We start from the raw sequence: 20,671 nt of genomic DNA, 5'->3' as shown, positions 1-20,671 counted from the left end.
CTGCCCCTCCAGTACCATATCATCTCTGAATGCTAATTTAGCACAGTTGAAAATATCAAATCGTAGTTAGTTATTCAAATTAAATTAAAAATGAAACCAGATAATTTCTTTCCAATTAAAGAAAATCAAAAGAAAATTACCTGAAGGAAATATATCCAAAACAAATTATTTTTGATTCAAGACTTAGTACATCAGCCCAAGTACAGTTTTAGGGACCAGATAGAACATGCAGGTCCATTATTTTAATAGACATGAAGTACATAAGATCATTACAGAATTTTTCCCTATATGACTAAAGTAAATGTATATGACTCCAAAAACTTAAAAACACAATTAGAAATGGAAGTTACAGCATTTACATTAACTGGCATTTATTAAACTTATTAATTTTCTTCTAATCTACTCAAGCAAAACACATAACAAAAAAGTTATCTCAATCTTCACCCAATTGTCTTGGTTGTTAAATATACCGCCTAATCTGGAATTAGACCATAACAACTAGCAGGCTGGAGTTAATTTCAAAAGAGAACCTTACAGAAGTGAGATCGATAGGTATTGCAACAACCTTGCACTTATGTCAGCAAGACCAAGAGGTTATAGACTCAGCCAGCTCCATCACGGGCACAATCCTCCCACCATCCAATAGCTCAAGAAGGAAGCATCCTTTTCTAAGCCCCTTTACCATCTGGGACATGCTCCCTTCCTGTTACTACCATCAGGGATGATATACAGGAACCTGAAGTCCCACACTCAACAATTTAGTAACAGCTTATTCCCTTCTGCTATTAAGTTACTGAATAGCCCATGAACAATACCTCACATTCCTTTTGTTTTTACACTACTTCCATTATACACAGCCAAATGGAGCCCGAGAGAGATAAATTATGACATCCCAGTGCACTACTGATCAAAAGCCAAATACATCATGGTATTAACTAAGTTTGCAAACAGAATGATTTTATGAATCCAACATGAAAATCAGCCACCAGCTTTCTCTTACTGACAAATACACAAACTTGAATGAAGAAAAGCATACTGCTTAATCTGATATCTCTAGTTTATTAACAAGAAGTATACAGATTGCTTAAAATTAATATGTAGATAACACAAAGAAAAGAAACCACAGAAAAAACATGCCTGTGAACATAGGCCAAGTACCATGAATTATCCACATGCACTAGTAATAAATAACGAATGACTGAAAAGAAACATCAAGCTTTTTGATCACCTTTTACCTTAAGAAAAAAGATACAACATATTTCTGGCACTTATGAACATCTTAGTAGTAAATCAAAACCAACGCACACAAAATGTTGGAGGAACTCAGCAGGCCAGGCAGCATCTATGGAAAGGTAAGCGGCTAACGTTTTGGGCCAAGATGCTTCTTCAGGACTGTTCTTCAAGACCCTTCTTCTTGAGTCCTGAAGAAGGGTCTCAGACTGAAATGTCAAATACTTACTCTTTTCCATCAATGCTGCCTGGCCTTCAGAATTCCACCAGAATTTTGTGTGTATTGTTTTGGATCTCCAGCATCTGCAGACTTTCTCGTGTTAGTAATCAATCCATTTCATTCAGATACAATTTTCAAGCAATAATAATTTTTAAATGATTTTTATAAATGACCCGGATGAGGAGGTGGAGGGATGAATTAGTAAATTTGCCGATGACACAAAGGTTGGAGGTGTTGTGGATAGTGTGAAGTGCTGTCAGAGGTTACAGAGGGACATCGATAGGATGCAAAACTGGGCTGAGAAGTGACAGATGGAGTTCAACCCAGATAAGTGTGAGGTGGTTCATTTTGGTAGGTCAAATATGATGGCAGAATATAGTATTAACGGTAAGACTCTTGGCAGTGTGGAGGATCAGAGGGATCTTGGGGTCCAAGTCCATAGGATACTCAAAGCTGCTGTGCAGATTGATCCCGTGGTTAAGAAAACATATGGAGCATTGGCCTTTGTCAACAGTGGGATTGAGTTCAAGAGCCGAGAGTTATATAGGACCCTGGTCAGACCCCACATGGAGTACTGTGCTCAGTTCTGGTCACCTCACTACAGGAAGGATATGGAAACTAAAGAAAGGGTGCAGAGGAGATTTACAAGGATGTTGTCTGGATTGGGGAGCATGCCTTATGAAAATAGTTCGAGTGAACTCAGCTTTTTCTTCTAGCAGCGACAGAGGATGAGAGGTGACCTGATAGAGGTGTACAAGATGATGAGAGGCATTGATCATGTGGATAGTTGGCTTTTTCCCAGGGCTGAAATAGCTAACACAAGTGGGCATAGTTTTAAGGGGCTTGGAAGTAGGTACAAAGGAGATGTCAGGGGTAAGCTGCTGTTGTTTTTTTTTTAAATGCAGAGTGGTGACTGCATGGAATGGGCTGCCGGCGACGGTGGTGGAGGCGGATACAATTGGTGGAGTTTCTCTTTTAAGGGACTCCTGGATAGGTACAAGGAGCTTAAAAAAATAGAGGGCTATGTGTAATCCTGGGTAATTTCTAAAGTAAGTATATGTTTGGCACAGCATTGTGGGCCAAAGGGCCTGTATTGTGCTGTAGGTTTGCTATGTTTCTATGATATTAAGAGTAGGTATCAGAATGATGAGCACAGGAATTACTCAGTCAGAGGCGAGACATTCACTTGCTTTTGGCATGATAGCAAAGACTGGTCATTAGAAAAATCTATAACAATCTCTACACTTAGGATTTTCAATAGCCAGAAATACAACCTTTCAAAATAACACAAGTACTTTCATCTGATACAAACTGTGTTTGTAGCTGGAAGGAACCGGTAAAACAAATGTTCAAACAGAAATGTAAAAACAATAGAGAGTAAAAACCAAAACTAAAAAATGTATGGAATTGTTAGAGGACATTCCTGCTGTACTGTTCTATGTTTTATTTAGATCGATTTTGGAGTAGGTTACACGGCTATGTTCTTCTATGTTCTATCTTTGATTCTGGAAAGCTTTGGATAGCATAATTATGGATTAACTAAAATGAGCACCAGTCTTCAGGAAATGAAACCTTGTATACAATTTAACTTCCATCTGCTACTTTGTGACTAATGAAATCAATCATTGGGTGTGGGACATTCCCTGTCCCTTTGAAACTACATTAGGAAAGACAATAGATGAATGTTCCTGCTATTTGCACATTGCTAAATAAGTATCCCTGCCACTTACAGCAGTTCAAGACAATTCTGGTTAGTTGTATATGCATGGGCCATCCCTCAATGCTGTAACAAAAGAAGTATATTTTGGGTGTCCGGCTTTTCAAACAGACACCAGCATTGAATATTCAATAGGAATGCTTGTTGGGATGTGCTTCCATTAAATATGTAATTCTATAAATTTATTTGATTATATCCCAAATGATAAAATAGGTGATTATAGCAATTGAAACTGAAGTTAATCATTTATTATTATCACTGTGTTGAAATATAAAATGATGTCAACAGAGTGAGGTTCTCTTGGACTCGCTCTCAGATTTGTTGTGTAAATGAAGACTTGTATTTCTCAGTTACAGCTTCCATGTGGCTCAGTTTTAGTCAGTCACAACAGAACGGCACAAGTAGTGCATAAGGTACTAAGTAAATAATGTATTTAGGGGGTTATATTAATAACACATTGATACAGCTCTGGAAAACTGCTGAATAACATGTCAATGTGTGCATGAACTGGAAAAGAAAGTCTTACAGGCAGATTTTCCTGAAAGTTTTAATGAGACCACATCTCTTTTACACATTAAGTTCAGACGTTACTAACACTAGCCAGCTTATTCCAAGCAGTCACAGGGAATACAAATGTGGTGTTAAGAATTTGATGCCAATCATGGATGCTAATTTTAAGAAAGTAAATTCAGTAAGTCCAATGAGATACAGTTGTAAGAAAAAGTTTGTGGACCCTCAGCAGTAACCTGGTTTTCTGCATTAATTACTCAAAATGTGGTCTGATCTTCATCCAAGTCACAATAATACACAAATACAATCTGCCTGAACTATTAACACACAAACAATTGTACTTTTCATGTCTTTATTAAACATATTGTTTAATCATTCACACCCCAGGCTGGAAAAAGTATGTGAACCCCTGTAATTAATAACTGGTTGAACCACCTTTAGCAGAAATAATCTCCACTAAACGTTTTCTGCAGCTGCTGATCAGACTTGCACAACGGCAAGGAGTCATTTTAGACCATTCCTCCATACAAAACTGTTCCATTTCATCAATATTTCTGAGATAGATTGCGTGAACAGAGACAAGTCATGCCATAGCATCTCAATTGCTTTAAGGTCTGGACGCTGACTTGGCCATTCCAAAACACAAATTCTCTCATTGTTAAACCACTCTGTTGTTAATTTACTCTTGTGTTTTGGACCATTGTCCTGTTGCATCATCCAACTTCTATTACGCTTTCCCTGACATTCTCCTATAAAATGTCTTGATACAATTTTGAATTCATTGTTCCCTCAACGATTGCAAGTTGTCCAGGCCCTGAGGCAACAAAGCAGCCCCAAACCATGCTGCTCCTTCAACCAAGCTTCAAAGTTGGGATGAGGTTTTGGTGTTGTTTTTCCCTCCAAGCATAACAAGTGCATTTCTGCCAAAAATTCAGCTTTTGTCTCATCTGTCCACAGAACATTGTCCCAGAAGCGTGGAACATCCAGGTGGTCTTTTGCAAACTTGAGACATGCAGCAATATTTTCTTTGAAAAACAGTAGCTTCCTCTGTGGTCTCCTTCCATGAACACTATTCTTGTTTTGTGTTTTTATTATTGTGGACACAGCAACAGAGACTTTAACAAGTTCTAGAGATCTCTGCGAGTCTTTTGCTGTTCCCCTTGGGTTCTTTTTTACCTCCTTCAGCATTGCATGCTGTGCTCTTGGTGTGATCTTTGCACGGTGCCCACTCCTAGGGAGTAGTAACAGTACTGAATTTCCTTCATTTGTAGACAATTTTTCTTATTATGGACTGATGAACACTCAGGTCTTTAGAAATGCCTTTGTAGCCTTTTCCAGCTTCATGCATCTCTACAATTCTTCTTGTAAGGTCCTCTGAAACTTGCTTTAATCAAGGCATGGTGCACGTAAACAGATCTTTCTTGAGAAGAGCAGGCTCTGCCAGTAATTAATTTTGTTAGAGTTTTTTTTAAAACAGGACAGGGCACCTCCACAGCCCACACCTCCCATCTCATCTCATTGATTGGAACACCTGACTCCAAATAGTTTTTGTAGAAAGCATTACCCCAGAGGTTCACCGACTTTTTTGAACTGAGATTGTGATTGCTTTGTGCGATTACAATTGGTTGTGTGTTATTAGCTTAGACAGATTGCGTTTGTATATTATTGTGACTTAGATCAGACCATATTTTGAGTAACTAATGCAGTAAAACCAAGTAATTACAAAGAGTTCACAAACATTTTCTTGCTACTATATACTCACTTTTGACAAGAATGAGTTATTTTTTACTGAACTATTTAATACAGAATTTTATTTAAGTACTTGAACAGATACAATATATTAATATTGTAACAATATGAAAAGTTATTTTCTTTGTGAATTTAAAAACACTGTAAAAAGTATTTCTTCTTTGTGTGATTTCAACTTTTGTTGGAAGACAAAGTTATCATCCAAGTACAAATATTAATTTTGTAGTTATATTTAAGAATTAAATGTCAACAGTTGTAATTTTCAAAGCAATTAAATGAGACAGCCTAGAGATTAAAACTCAAGCCAGTTGGTACCTCAAAAATTTGAATTTAAAAACATGAAATGGTTTGGAAGTATAAGCTTGATTTTAAACTATACAATTGCAAAATTCATAAACTAACGTAAAAAAATTACACGACAACACGAACATATATTTATACGACAGCTGGTAATCACCAACAAAAAGCCATTGAGCACATTGAACAATACAGGGATATCACAGGAAAATTTCTGCCCCAATTCAAAACTGACTTAATTCTATTAAGAAACCACATCTTTGCAAATATAACAACTCATCTTGAACTGTTATGCACCAGATACACTGAAAATATACACTGTAATAGTTAAAATTATGTACATTGACCACAATTAAAACTTGCAACAAAAGAAAAACAACAGTTCCTTATGTCCCCATCTCTCATGTATGAATCTAGGGAGCAAGTCTAAGCAAAATAAACACCATGTCAGGTAGGTAACTTTAATTTCAATGAATCACTTTAGACTGATATTTCCTGCAAAGATCACTGGAGACTAATCAGGATGAGTATTCCCCTCTCTACATAAAACCAACAGTATTGTCCTCATTACTGTCCCAACTAAACACAGAACAAAATTAACATTGGAGCAATCCAGACACTTGATTCAGCTAGTCACTGCATTCACTAAATAAACCATCTAAGATAGAGGGAAGTCCAATTGAGAAATCTACATTATTGTCAAAGATCAGAGAAGATCATTCGAAACAAAGCATGTGACACAGAAAAGGATACTGACAAAATTTTAATTAGGCCGTTAGGTGATGCATGCCAGATCAAACTTGACACAATTTTCAAACAGCTAGAATGGGTGAGCAACACTAACTAGATAGAAAAATCAGTATGTGTTGAGAAACAAGTTTCTACCAATAATGGTAGAGGTTCTTTCACATTGTTTTGATATTGCCACTTTCCTGGAAGACAAATCTTAGGCACTTGGCCACAAGCCAATGGAAATTTGTCAGAACTCACTCAGGTCAAAAGACAGGTTTCCATTTGGCACACAGCCGACTGTGCAGTTTTTCCTCAATATTTTTCATCATTAGCAAGGAGTTCACAAGGTACAAGATTTATTTGTTTTATTTGGAGATACAGCATGGCCTATCAGCCCTTCGAGCCACACCGCACCAGCAACCCCACAACTCCGATTTTAACCCAAGCTAATCATGATTTATAATTTATAATGATGATTAACCTATCCGCTAAGTCTTTGAACTGTGGGACGAAACCAGAGCACCCAGGGGAAACACATGCATTCCACAGGGTGGATGTACAGGGACTCCTGCCAGAACGGCATCAGAATTGAACTCTAAACTCCGGAATACCCCGAGTTGTAATAGCGTTCTAACTGCTATGCTACTGTGATGAACATCTTAAATTTAACAAATAAAAGTATTGTACAAGTAATTCTCTTATTAACTGAAAAAGTTCTGGTAAAAATAATCATTTCGTGGTTCATTGACTTTCAATAAAATTTGGGTTTAAATGACCTAATTGGCTAAGATAATAAGCATTAAAAGTATGATTAATGAAATCATTTCTGAAACTGCAACGGTCAGTGGTAATGCATTTTAATGGAATTAGGAATCTTATAATAATGTAAGGCAGGCACTCTTATCAATTTCATTAGATTTTTTTTTAAGTATTTACAAAACAATTTCAGATTTACCTATGCATCATGCACTACAGATGCTTTAATTGAAATCACCATGACACATGGATTTCTAAATAGAGGCAGTATAACCCTGTAAACTATGGAAATCTTGCTGTTGTCTAGAAGACTTCCAGTTTCAAAAGATATAAATCACATTGTGTCAACCAATGGTTACAATTAAAATACAAACCACCGTATCATACATACCCTTATCTTATAACATCTTACAAGAACAAGGACACTGCCGAAACATAGTGCCCAGTTTAATGAGCTACATAAAGTAAGCAACATACATACAAACCAACATACTGACAAAATTGTTAAGACAGCTCAGAACATATACCATTGCGGAAGGCCGCCGTTTGCTCTTACTCACTGTGGTCAAAGCAAACTTTTTTTTAAAATGAGATCTAGCTTTACAATACCATACATGAAGTCTTAACAATTTAGTTTTCTATTGTCTTTATATGGTACTATAATTCTAAGACTGTTGCTTTATAGATTTGGCCTGTTGCTCTCCTGACTTAGTAAATTTACCCAACAGATAATCTCATTGAACAAATACAAGGAGTCATTGCTTCTTTGGAAGGAATGAAAAGAGGCTCACAAAAAGTAAAGAAAAAGGAGATCACTCTTTAGCACATCTTTACACATCAACAGGTTATCTTGAGCTAGGGTATTGCTTTACAGATGTAGAAGCTCTCTACTCAGAAGGCCATTCTTCATGAGCAAGTCTAGAGTGCCTTAAACTGGTTGAATACTTAAGACTAAAGAAAACCACATCCCATCTTCACCTTACATTTGCATGTTTGAAATTTACAACAGAACAATCTACTGGATAATGACTCAAAAAATAAAAAATGCTAGATTGGTTTGTTTTAATAAGAGGGTATCAGTTTCATCAGTTCCATGACATGATGCTACTTTTCAAGTAGATTTTCTAAAAAAGCTTTCTTTAAATGGTCTTCAATTTCCTTATTTAAAAATTAACCTAGTTGTAGGCTACCACTTTTCTCTGTCATGTATTTATATTGAAATTTGATTGATGAAACAACTGTTTAATTCAATAGTTTACAATTATTCTATAATGCAAAAGAAAAAGTCATGCACATGACAAACCAAACAACTGCAAATTGAAAGACAGGGAGCTTAAATTTAGATTTGATTCTCACTCAAAATAAATTTTTTAAGTTATTTAAATATTCAGTTTTACATGTAGAAAACTGATGAAGTACCATTACCTAACATTATCCCTCAAACATGTAATCTGACAAATCACATATTGTATAGTGAAGTAAGCAAGTGTAAAAATCACAGGAATCATTTCATATGCAAACAACCACTAGATGGAGTACACTTAAAATTACTTTGTCTTAAGATATGAAAATAGTATGCTAATCAATATACCATCCATACTCAAATATAATCACGTTTACCACTTTATTAGTTATTAGCAATAGGATCTATAGACAGATAATAAGTTTAGTAGCAGCAAATGCTCCAGATACAAGACTATTTGCATGTATTCTCACAGTAGTAACTTGAAAACAAATTCTTTCTGTAGCTTTCACCAACAAATAGAAAAATCAATTCAACGTGGAATAAAGTGATTACTCACATTCATTCAGCCTATTAAATTCTGCAGTATGTTAAAATAAAACAATTTCAGTATGTTAATACTAAGCCTCAAATGCATTTCCCAACTGTCTACTTAACAAAATTTCTAACTCTGACTCGTACATCCCCTTCCATAATATAACCACACACTGATCTTCACCAAAAATATCACCAATGCACAAAAGTGCAGCAAAGTTGAGTGTTTGTCATTAATATGTAAATTAACTTACCACAGTTGTCAGTCCTCTTAAGAGCACCATCCTTATGAGGGCAAAGTTCACATTTCTTGGGAAAAAATAATAATAGTCATGTACTGTACACCATTCCACATGTACACGAATGGCATCTACAGCTATGCTATACTGTTGGTAGAACTAATCACCACGAATTAAATTACCTGTCATTTATTGATATCGGTTTCAACTGAAACACCCAATCGTATACTTCAATAAGTCTATTTTCTATGCAAAATATTGTAAATTAGCATGATTCGCTGCGCTGTAAACGTTACTTGATTTAGCATTTCAGTCTAAACATCAACGTTGTGCAAAGCACATAAACTCTTCAAAACAGTGCAACTGAAGTAAAAGATTTATTTTCTTCGTCTCAGAAAATCTGCTGAAAACCGTGCCGGAGTTCTATGCATTCCCCATCCCTCACATTAATGGAACACAAACTCGAATGGAGTCGTTTCTGTGAAGAGCAAATAGGCTTTCAGATCCCTACAATTTTGGAATAATCGGAACTCAACCAGAAGAAAAATGAAAACATAAAAATGGCAAACACAAAAACTTCAGAACTACATTCTTTTTACTCTTTAAGTATTAAAATAGAACTAGCGCAAATGGACCTTCACACCAGAAAACGTACTGAGAAATCGATCCTTTGGTTTTGGAGAAAAACTGCCTTTTTCTGCCTGACTTGGTGAATGTCGTTCAGGCGCTATACTACATACTGCAAATAGCAGCATTTCGCACAGTCTTCCGCATATTTTATTTTCGTCACCTTGGGAGGCCGCTTATCATGTACTGAAAGCACACCATGATGACGGCACCGAGTTCGTAATGTAATTCCTCGACCAATCGACACCAGACAACTGGGGAATTTAAAAAAAATCCACATTCTCAGCAAAACAGGCACGTGAGCAATATAAAAAAAAGGGGGAAGGGAAGGAATCACATCCAGCCATCTCAACAGCTTTGTTATGCCGGTGGATCATATTGTCATAGTGTTTTGCAAAATGCGGCACGTGTTTGACTGCAGCGCTATTCCGTCGCTATTATTTAGCTATTCAAAATTAGAACGCAATTTATTTTAAAATATAAAAACAAAACAGAAGCTGACAATAACATTAAAGTGTTACATATTATGATCGGCAAGGTATTTCTAATTCAGTCCAAATTTTCACAATGAAGATTGTCATGAAATTGAAAAAATATATAAAAATTGCAGATGCTGGAAATCAGAAATTATATATTTATTTCATAGTGAAATCTGTCTAAAAAATTACTTGAATATACCCCAGACCTAACTAAAGCACTGCCAGTAACATAGAAAACACTAGACTCACCACTCGGGCTGCTCTTTCTTGCGATTCACATTTTCTACAAAACCATGGTCCAGTAGGAACTTGCACAATGCCATAACATGCTGAAATTGCAAGAGCAAAACTAATTTTAAGTCATCCATTCACCAGTCAACATTAAAGTAAATAAAATGCAAAATGTAATGAATGACAAATCAAACATATTTACTGTGAAATACTTTCATACCTTTTGGGGGTAGTAGCATTTGTAAAAGTCAGCTTGTTGGATATACAATTAAACAAACCCATTCTTATATCCAATGTATGCAGTTTCCTTAAGGTGGTTCTAAATTGCGTACTTAGATCAAATACATCAACTATTAATTCACATAAACCTTCCTCAACTATGTAGTTTACTTCCAAGAATTGGTTATTGAATCACAAATTCATCAGAATTTAGAAACTTAATTTTTACTCAAGCAAAATTTCTACTTTCAGGAATACAACTTAAGGAAGATAATTAAGAAAAATCTAAATATTTGCGATTTACTTACATCGAATTAACACTTAGCAATATTTTTTTCTTTTAAATACTTCATTAAAAGTTTACCCTAAATCATTCCCAGAATCTTGAGCTCTTACGTAAATTGTCTTAGATTAAATGCATACAGCAAGAAATGTCATTGCTGCACGCATTTTCCCCACAGAATTAGTGGTATTCAAGGCCAATATTGCAATTATTTATCTTCCTGTCTTTAACAAAATCTACACTTAATAAAACAATTATTTTGAAATTTACAGGACAAAAATCTTTTACTTATTTGAAACTATGCAAACTGAGAAGTTAACATTGTTGCTGATTAGACTTTTTTGCAGCTTTAACTGGTTTCAAAATTAAATATTCAGTACACTTCAAAACATCTAGTTAGATTTTCCTCAGCCTGGTTTAGTCTAATCATCATGCAAAAGTTTTTTTTAAAATATAGCACTTCTTAGAAAATCAATTGTTTTATAAAATAGACTTTTCTAATTACTGAGACCCATTTGTAAGAATGGATGACAGAAAAAATTCCAAGAATGAAATGGTAGAAGACGGAAATAAAAAAATAGTGTATTTTAAAAGGTACAAGTTAGAAATCAATTCCATTACTTTTGGAAACCCTTCAGGTCCAACTGGGCACACATTCTGATAGCAGAATCAGACAGTATATTCATTTACAAACAAACTCATCAAAAATATTTTGATATGCATATAAATGCAGCTAGAGGTTTATAAACATGTACGAAAACATTCAATTATGCACATGTATACAGACATTACATCTAAATACACAAACATGCACAAGCACAGAATGTATACATGCAAATATACTTATCTAAGAAAGCATTTAGCGGGGAGTAGGTTTACATAATTTAGCACAATGGACATTTATGCAGGTATGCACACATCCATATGCATTCAAAATACCCAAATCTGGCATTTACACACAAATACACATGTATGTCTTTATATCTAGTTATACAAACATCAAATACAGAAGCTATAGTGATATTTGCCAACATATGCTGCATATCCAAAGGCACTTGCACATTGTTGTAGAAAGAAAGTACTGCACACAAATATACAGCCATGTGCATGCAAATACACACTGACAATGGGGCACTTTCCAAATCCATGCCCTCCAACACCAAGTTGGCCAAGGGCAGCAGATGCATGGGAACACCACATCTGGATTCCCATCCAAGTCACACACTATTCTAACTTACTCTAACTCAAATTTTTCTGTCATTGTCACCAAGTTCAAAACCTGAAACTTCCTACTCAACAACACTGTGGGGCACCTTCACCAGAAAGTATGTAGAGCAGTCATACAGTCAGAGATACAGCACAGAAACAGACCTTTCAGCCCATCAAAACCATACCCACTATCAACTATCTAGTTACACTTATCCTATGTTAATCTCTCTGTTATTCTCCCCACATTCTCATTAAGGCTACGTCCATACTACGCCGGACAATTTTGAAAACGCCGGTTTCGAGTAAAAACGACAGGCGTCCACACTAAGCGTTTTTCAAAATATCTCCGTCCACATTAGACGGATATTTGGGCAAATCTCCTCCTACTGGACATGCGCAGGACACACAGAAAACAAGCAAAGAGAAAACGGTATACTTGGTGCACGTTTGTGCAGTTACAGACTAGAAAAACTTAAAAGGACTTGCTCTTGGCTCTCACGCAGGAGGACTTAAAACTAAAAAAAACAAATACTGGAGCATATGGAGGCAACCGACAGGGAGTTCACAGATAGTATGACCCAGCTGACGACGAACATTGAAAAACTGACCAACTCTGTTGCATTAACAAAGCACCTTGTTAAATGTATAAAACATCTGCATCAGTGTTATCTTGTATTTCCATACAATGTTACATTAGGCTGTTACACATCTATTGTCAGAGAAGTACTTGCATAAATAGGTGAACCACCTTCATACAAGCAAGGACAGAAAACAAGGCAAAGTGAGTATACTTATTTATTCAGTAAGCTATGGGTCAAAGTATCTAGTGAGTACATTTCTAACCTTTCTGGCTTCAGTCTCGTTGCCGTCTGTTCTGAAATTGTTAGGTGGCTCCGTTCAAGAAAACAACGAAATGCCACGCTGCGGCTATCTGTTCTGGCACGTCATGACAGCGATTTTAAATAGTCAAAAAAGCTCACTTTACAATTTAACTCTCACACTGCTCACACCGACTGCACGTTATAACAGCTTGCACAGTACCAAGCAGAAGCAGAAAAAGCATTGTTGTTGTGGTGTTGTCATGACAGCGTTTTTAAATCTCTCCAGTTACCCCATACACACTACAACGGATATTAGGTGTTTTCAGATTTATTCACTCTGGAGATCGTTTCTGAAAATCTCCGTTTTCAGGGGATGAAAACGCCGTTTCAGTATGGACAGAAGGTCAAAACGAAGAGAAAAGGCTTCGTTTTCAAAATTATCTGGCGTAGTGTGGACATACCCTAACTCCTCCACTATCAACAGGAATTCTGCAGATGCTGGAAATTCAAGCAACACACATAAAAGTTGCTGGTGAACGCAGCAGGCCAGGCAGCATCTCTAGGAAGAGGTGCAGTCGACATTTCAGGCCGAGACCCTTTGTCAGGACTAACTGAAGGAAGAGTGAGTAAGGGATGTAATCCTCTTCCTAGAGATGCTGCCTGGCCTGCTGCGTTCACCAGCAACTTTTATGTGTCCTCCACTATCAACTGTCTATTTACACTTATCTGATGTTAATCTCTTTGTTATTCTCCCCACATCCTCACTAACTCCTCCCTGATTCTACCACTTACCTACAATTTATAGTGGTCACTTAAACTATCAACTATCACATCCTCACTGACAGTTCTGGAGATCCTAAAGGTGTGCTAGTTTGAAGCTTAATTATAAATTATTTTAGTGTAGGTTGCAGGAAAATCACAAAGAAGTTAATGGGTACAAGTGAAAGACTGAATTATAGGGAAATTGGATCAATCTGAGAGCTAGCACTCAGTTCATGGATCAAGAGGCATACAACATTGCAAAGAAATATAAAATATAGATATGGACAATTATTATTGGCACTACTAATTACACCATTATTCTGAAAAAAATGCACAAATGAACACACACAAAATTATCACACACTTATAGTACACACAAATATAAACGTACGTTAATATCCTGACAATATGAGTCTGAGTGGACCTGCACAAAAACTTGTTCGACTCCATGTCCCATTTCTGTACATACAGGATTGGATCAACAATGTAAACACACACACACTCGCATGTGTTCACCTTTTAATAGGAAGACACAACAACATATTTAAATATATACGCATACACAACCATCCAAACACACATTTATACATAACCTACATCACCCCAAAGCATCTACTAGTAAAACCTATATTTATGCTTTGATTACCTCCTGACTTCACTATCCCAACATAAACTTGGTGTTTTCTACACTCTGGGCATGATTCTACATTGCAAGATATCCCCTTCACTTACTAACCTAAATTCTGCCTTTTAAAGAATGCTTCAGTAGAGTTAGTCATAGAGAAGTACAGCACAGAGTCAGACCCTTCACCCCATCTAGTCCACTATTTGAACTACTTACTCCCATCAACCTGCACCCAGATCATAGCCCTCCATATCCCTGCCATCCATGTACCGATCCAAACTCCTCTTAAATGCTGAAATCAAGCTTGCTTGCACCACCTGCACTGGCAGCTCACTCCACACTCCCACGACCCTGAGAGTGAAGAGGTTTCCACTCATGTTCTCCTTAATCTTTTTCACCCTTAACCCATGACCCCTAGCTGTAGTCGTACTAAACCGCAATGGAAAAAGCCTGCTTGCATTTACCCTATCTATACCCCACATAATTTTGTATATCTCGATCAAAACTTCCTTCAATTTTCTACATTCCAAGGAATAGCCCAACCTATTCAATCTTTCCTTATAACTCAGGTCCTCCAGTCCCAGCAAAATCCTTGGAAATTTTCACATTTCATTTTCATTTCTTATCCTCACGTCTTATTCACACATTTCCTATAGGTAGGTGACCAAAACTGCATACAATACTCCAAATAGGGACTCACCAATATCTTATACAACTTCAGCAGAACATCCCAATCCTGTACTCAATACTTAGATCTATGAAGGCCAACATGCCAAAAGCTTTATTATGACCCTATCTACCTGTGACACCACTTCAATGAATTATGGATCTGTATTCCCGGATCCCTTAGTTGCAAAGCACTCCTCAGTTCACTGTATAAGACATACCCTGGTTGGTTCTACCGAAGTGCAACACCTCACATTTGTTGGCATTAAATTCCATCTGTCGTTTTTCCAGATGATCCAAATCCCACTGCAAGCTCTGATAATCATCCTTGCTGTCCACTACATACCCAATCTTGTTGTCATCCACAAATTTGCTGATCCAGTTAACCACTTGATTATCCAGATCATGAATATAGATAACAAACAACAATGGAACCAGCACCAATCCCTGCAGCACTCAACTAGTCACACCCCACCAGTCATAGAGGTAACCTTTACCACTCTCTTGCTTCTCTCCTAAAGCCAATGTTTAATCCAATTTATAATCTTGAATACAGAGTGACTGAACCTTCTTGACCAATCTCCCACGGAGGATCTTGTCAAATGCCTTGCTGAAGTTCACGTACACAACATCCACTGCCTTGCCTTTATTAACTTTCCCAGCAACTTCCTTGAAAAGCTCTGTGAGATTGGTTAGACACGACCTATCACGCACAAAGCCATGCTGACTATTCCTAATCGGACATGTCTATCCAAACACTCATGTATCAGTCCCTTAGAATACCTTCAAATAACTTTCCCACTACTGATGTCAAGCTCACTGGCCTATAATTTCCAGTCTTAGATCCTTTCTTGAACAGCAGTACAACATTGGCCATCTCCAATCCTCCAGTACCTCACCTGTGGCTAAGGATTATCCCAGCTAGCACCCTTGCAATTTCTGCACTCACCTCCCACAGGGTCCAAGGGAACACCTTGTCAGGCCCTGGGGATTCATCTACACTAATAATCCTCCTCCTTTGAAATCTGTATAGGGTCTGTGGAGAGATTTTGGGTGTGAACTTGTCTAACTTAGAATCTTGACAACTAAAGCAATAGCCGGTAATATTGAAGTAACAGTCAAGATGCCTCAGTGGAGGAAGAAATGACAAAAAATGGAAAACAGCAAGATCATGAAGGGATTCAAAAAAATAAGTGAGAGAATTTAAAACATCATCAAGATGTTGCTGAAACAAAACCCAACACAATAATCATCAGGGTTATGGGTAATGGAATGAACGCACAACAAAGGCAGCTGTCCAAGAGTAAAATCTGGATGTTAAAAAAGACATGAATGAAAGTTCAAGCAACACATACAAAAATGCAGGAGAAACTTCAGCAGGCCAGGCAGAATTGCTGGAGGACCTCAGCCCGAAATGCTGACTGTACTCTTTTCCATAAGATGTTGCCTGACCTGCTGAGTTTCTCCAGCATTCTGTGTGCATTGCTTGGATTTCCATCATCTGTAGATTTTCTCCTGTTTATGAACGAGAGCGCAATGCGTAATAAAAGTGATGGTGAAGAAATACGGTTGGACGATTATTTTGGGTCTAAAATGCAGACAGCCTGATGCCATTTCAAGCAGGTAACAAGAAGAGGAACTAAGTCTGTGTTTGAGAAAATGATGGGACCAAAATCTATTAGGGCCCAGATCTGTTAAGTGAAAACAACAGTATGACAATTTTGAGAGGCTGGAACTGTCAAGAGTGGTGATGATAGGTGATGAGGTAGAGCAACATATTGTGTAATTTCAAATGGAAATTCATATTAAAAATTTTCAAATCATCTTGCTGAAGGCAACGATGTGAATCAGAAACAGGGGCTGAGGATAGATCCTCAAGGGAAGAAAGTGCAGGGGAAGGAAGAAAACAATTGAAAGTGATTCTCTAGCCACAAATGAAGATTGGAATCGAGAAAGAATGGACCTTCAGGCTGGTAGAGACACAAAGGAAAATGACCTGGTTAACTACGTCAAAGGTTTCAAATTAATAAGATGCAGGGATAGTTTATGTCACAGTAAATAAAATAATACTAGTATATTAACCAATAATAATTTCAAGGAATTTAAACATGCAGCTCCATGAAAGAGTGATAAGATTTTATAAAGTGCAGTATGTTTAAGTATGTAGGTATGCACTCATTTACAGTCCAGAGCAATCAGTGACTCTCATGTCTCAAAGAGAGATTTGAAGGTTAGACTGGACAAAAATTATAAAAGGCATGAAGGACAGTAGAGTTGTAGGAAAGAAGAAGAAGAAATTTGGCCCAGTGGGCTGAAGGGGCAGCTTCCTAGATGGCCTTGAAATATCTTTCTGCACTTTCCACATTGGAGAAAATAATTAGAAATGGGAGACGGTAACTTCTGAAGACATTTTGTAGTAAAGAAGCAAGAGCTCATCTATCATGATAATCATAAAATATTAGCAAGCTTTGAAAATTAGGCTCAAAACAGCCTTATGCAGTCCAACCAGATCTAGTAACATTGATTCATGTTTGTGCAGCTTGCACGTGGGAACAGCAAACTCCATCACTGGGGATAATCAGAATGAGGGCAAGAATAATGGAATTAATAAGTACTGGGAATTCAAAAGTCAGAATATGGCTGAACTGGCCAGTAGCTTATGAAATGTTATGTCAAATACAGAGCAAAACTCAAGCAATTTAGAAGGAACTTTCCTGCAGATGGGGGCACAAGGATAAGGGTGAGTGTAGGGGTTTGGTAGTGAAGAACAATACAACTACCAAGATGACTGAAATAGAAAGACCATATGAAATGGTAATGCCAAGAAAATTAATATTAATAGGGATTGTGGAATTTCATTAAGGGAGATTAAGGAAGAAGGAAGTTAACTCAAAACAGTGCATGATAAACTGAGATGGAGATTATCAAGAACAGAGCAGGGCACCACCTCCACCACTCAACATGATCATGGCTGATTTATACTGACCTCAACTCCTCTTCTATGTCAGTTCCCCATCACTCTCAATTCTTTGACCCTTTAAACATTTTATTATCGCCACCCTAAATATATCTCATGATCTGCCCTCCACCACCTTCTGGGGCAAAGGTTAACAATCCTGAGAGAAATTATAACCCCATTATTTTGTAGATATGTTTCTTTGTTTTTGATTTTTCTATTAGTGAAAACATCCGCCTGTCAAAACTCCCTTAGAATCTTATATGTCTGAATAAGATCACCACTTATTCTTCTAAACTCCAAGGAATTCAAAGTCAAACTGTTTAGCATCTCTTAACAGAAGAACCATGTCATCCTAGCAATTAGCCAATGAATCTCTTTTCAACTGTCTCCAATGCTATAATTTTTTTTAAGACCAAACCCGTAAATAGCATTTCAGCTGTGACCTCATCCAAATCCAGTACAATTTAAGAAAACCTCCCAACTCTTAAACTCCAATCACTTCATAATAAAAATTATGTATTTATTATCAATGTATGCATACCATATACAACCTTGAGATTTGTCTCCTTACAGGCAGCCACAAAACAAAGAAACCTAATAGAACCCATTAAAAAAAAAGAAAGACTATCAAACATCCAATCCGCAGAAGAAAACACAAATCCTGTAAGCAATGAAAGTAAGCAACTAACATTCAGAACTGAAGTTCACGAAAGTAAGTCCACAGCCACAAAGCCTGCCATCACTGCAGCTGATTCAAGAGCCTGTCAGTTTAGTGCAGAGATGAATACAGCCATGGAGCAGCAAGCTGAACTGGCCCATCTCTTACCTCCGGCCCGCCACCCTGACCTTTTCAAACTGGCCATGCCCTTAAATCGTCCAAATCTCAGGACATTCCTCGCTCTCAGACCTAGGCCCTGCCACTTTGGTACTCTCTCAGACCTGGGCCCCGCTGCCTCAATTCAGTCCGTACCTGACCTTTTCAATTCAACCCTGCGCTCGTATCAATCAAACCTTGGGTCTTTTTTTTTTTTGCTCTCTGGCCCTAGCACCTCACCGCAGTATTGCCACATCGAATCACCTCCAAATCTGTTCCAGAAGTGGCCAAACTTTGGCTCATTCCCTACTCTCGGGCATGGGCCTGGACCCTGCTGCCTCAATTCAGCCTGTACATGCCATGCTGCAACCTTCGAGACTTTACACTACAAAAATGCCTAATCAAACAGGCAGTTCAAAAACTCAGCTCCAAAAGGAAACTTGTAGGCTATTGAGTGCAGTGATTGCTTACCAGAAAAAGTGGGATTTAAAAGTACTTAGTAGTTTTGTTTGCTTCTAGCAAGTAGTCACTGTGCTTCACCAATGTCATCTTAAACTGGAAGGCTTAAGCCAATAAACGCTAACATTCCCTTGACCTTCTTAACTAATTGTTAGACCTGACTGCTAACATTCATGTACAAGAAAATTTAGATCCCTCTGAATGCCACTCATTAGCAGCTTCATTGCATTTATTCAATATTCTTAATTCCTGTTTCCTAACACTTGCTCATATTAAATCCCATTTTCCAGATTTTCATTCAGTCACACAATAGAAAGCACATTGCAGAATCACAATACCACTCATCACAACACACCCTTTCACTTATTTTCTTAACTTAGAAATCTTGCATTTTGTCTCCTCCTCCAAGAAAATAAGAAAAAGTGTAAAACATTGAGGGTCAAGAACGGATACAAGGTAATCCACTACTTTCATCCTTTCAGCCTGAAAAGGACTTATTTATTCTTACTGTCTTCACTGATGGCAATCCATGTCAATACATTTCTTCCCATCCCTTGGGCTCTTAATTTATATCTCAGTCACTTACAGGGCACCTCATCAAATGCCTTTTGGAAACCTAAACACACATCTACACATTCTCCTTTCCCTGACACACCTTCAAAGAATTTGTTCAAATTTATTAAATATGGTTTACCTTTTATTCCATTATGTATCACTTTCCTAAATGATTAGTTTTTCCTCTTATTAACTTTAGCATCTTGCTAACAACTGATGTTAAATTAACTGTTTTCCTTCAGTTTTTGAATAAGGGAGCCACACTGCCTGTTTACACATCTCCTGGTGCCTTCCCAAAATTTTACAACTTTTGAACATTTTTAAACCAATGGTTCACAGCGCCTGCAGCCACCTCCTTTGAGTGCAGGCCATCAGGTCCCAGCACCTAGTCTGCCTTTAACCCAAGATGAAAAGACAGAGATAAAAAAAATTAAGATATCTTGGTGAGAAATATTTTTATTGTATTTAGCTATGTGGTAGAGGTTCACCCCGGGTTCTGTCATGGCCACGATGTCAATACAATCACTTCAAGAAGTCCAAGGCCACAAGTTAATGATGATTCCAGTTGGATGGGGCAAATGGTTGGAGATTAAAGTGGCAGGTAAACCACAAAGACGAATGAAAAAAATTAATACTCAAGGTACATACGTTTATGGAAATTATGAGAATCTCCATAATTGGGAGAATCATAGATAAAAGACCAAAAGGAAAAATAGGAAATATATTATGCAAAAT

The 20,671-nt window shown here is 37.3% G+C and overlaps 1 protein-coding gene across 7 annotated transcripts in view; it reads right to left on the bottom strand.

The window, feature by feature from the left end:
- Nucleotides 1-20,671, bottom strand: part of mllt10 (MLLT10 histone lysine methyltransferase DOT1L cofactor) — a 288,280-nt gene that overhangs the window by 265,489 nt on the left and 2,120 nt on the right. For 5 of the 7 annotated variants that reach the window (XM_072253815.1, XM_072253813.1, XM_072253811.1 and 2 more), the window contains exons 2-3: nucleotides 10,583-10,662; nucleotides 9,243-9,297 (exon numbers count right to left, since the gene is read on the bottom strand). In XM_072253815.1, the coding sequence (XP_072109916.1) occupies nucleotides 9,243-9,297; nucleotides 10,583-10,662 (135 nt within the window). Of the gene's footprint in view, nucleotides 1-9,242; nucleotides 9,298-10,582; nucleotides 10,663-20,671 lie in introns of those variants that run through there. The other 2 variants (XM_072253817.1, XM_072253816.1) reach the window with 2 other exon arrangements.

The sequence above is a fragment of the Mobula birostris genome, chromosome 3 (genome assembly GCF_030028105.1).
Source record: "Mobula birostris isolate sMobBir1 chromosome 3, sMobBir1.hap1, whole genome shotgun sequence".
Classification (NCBI taxonomy): domain Eukaryota; kingdom Metazoa; phylum Chordata; class Chondrichthyes; order Myliobatiformes; family Myliobatidae; genus Mobula; species Mobula birostris.
This window is presented reverse-complemented; position numbering and strand designations above follow the sequence as displayed.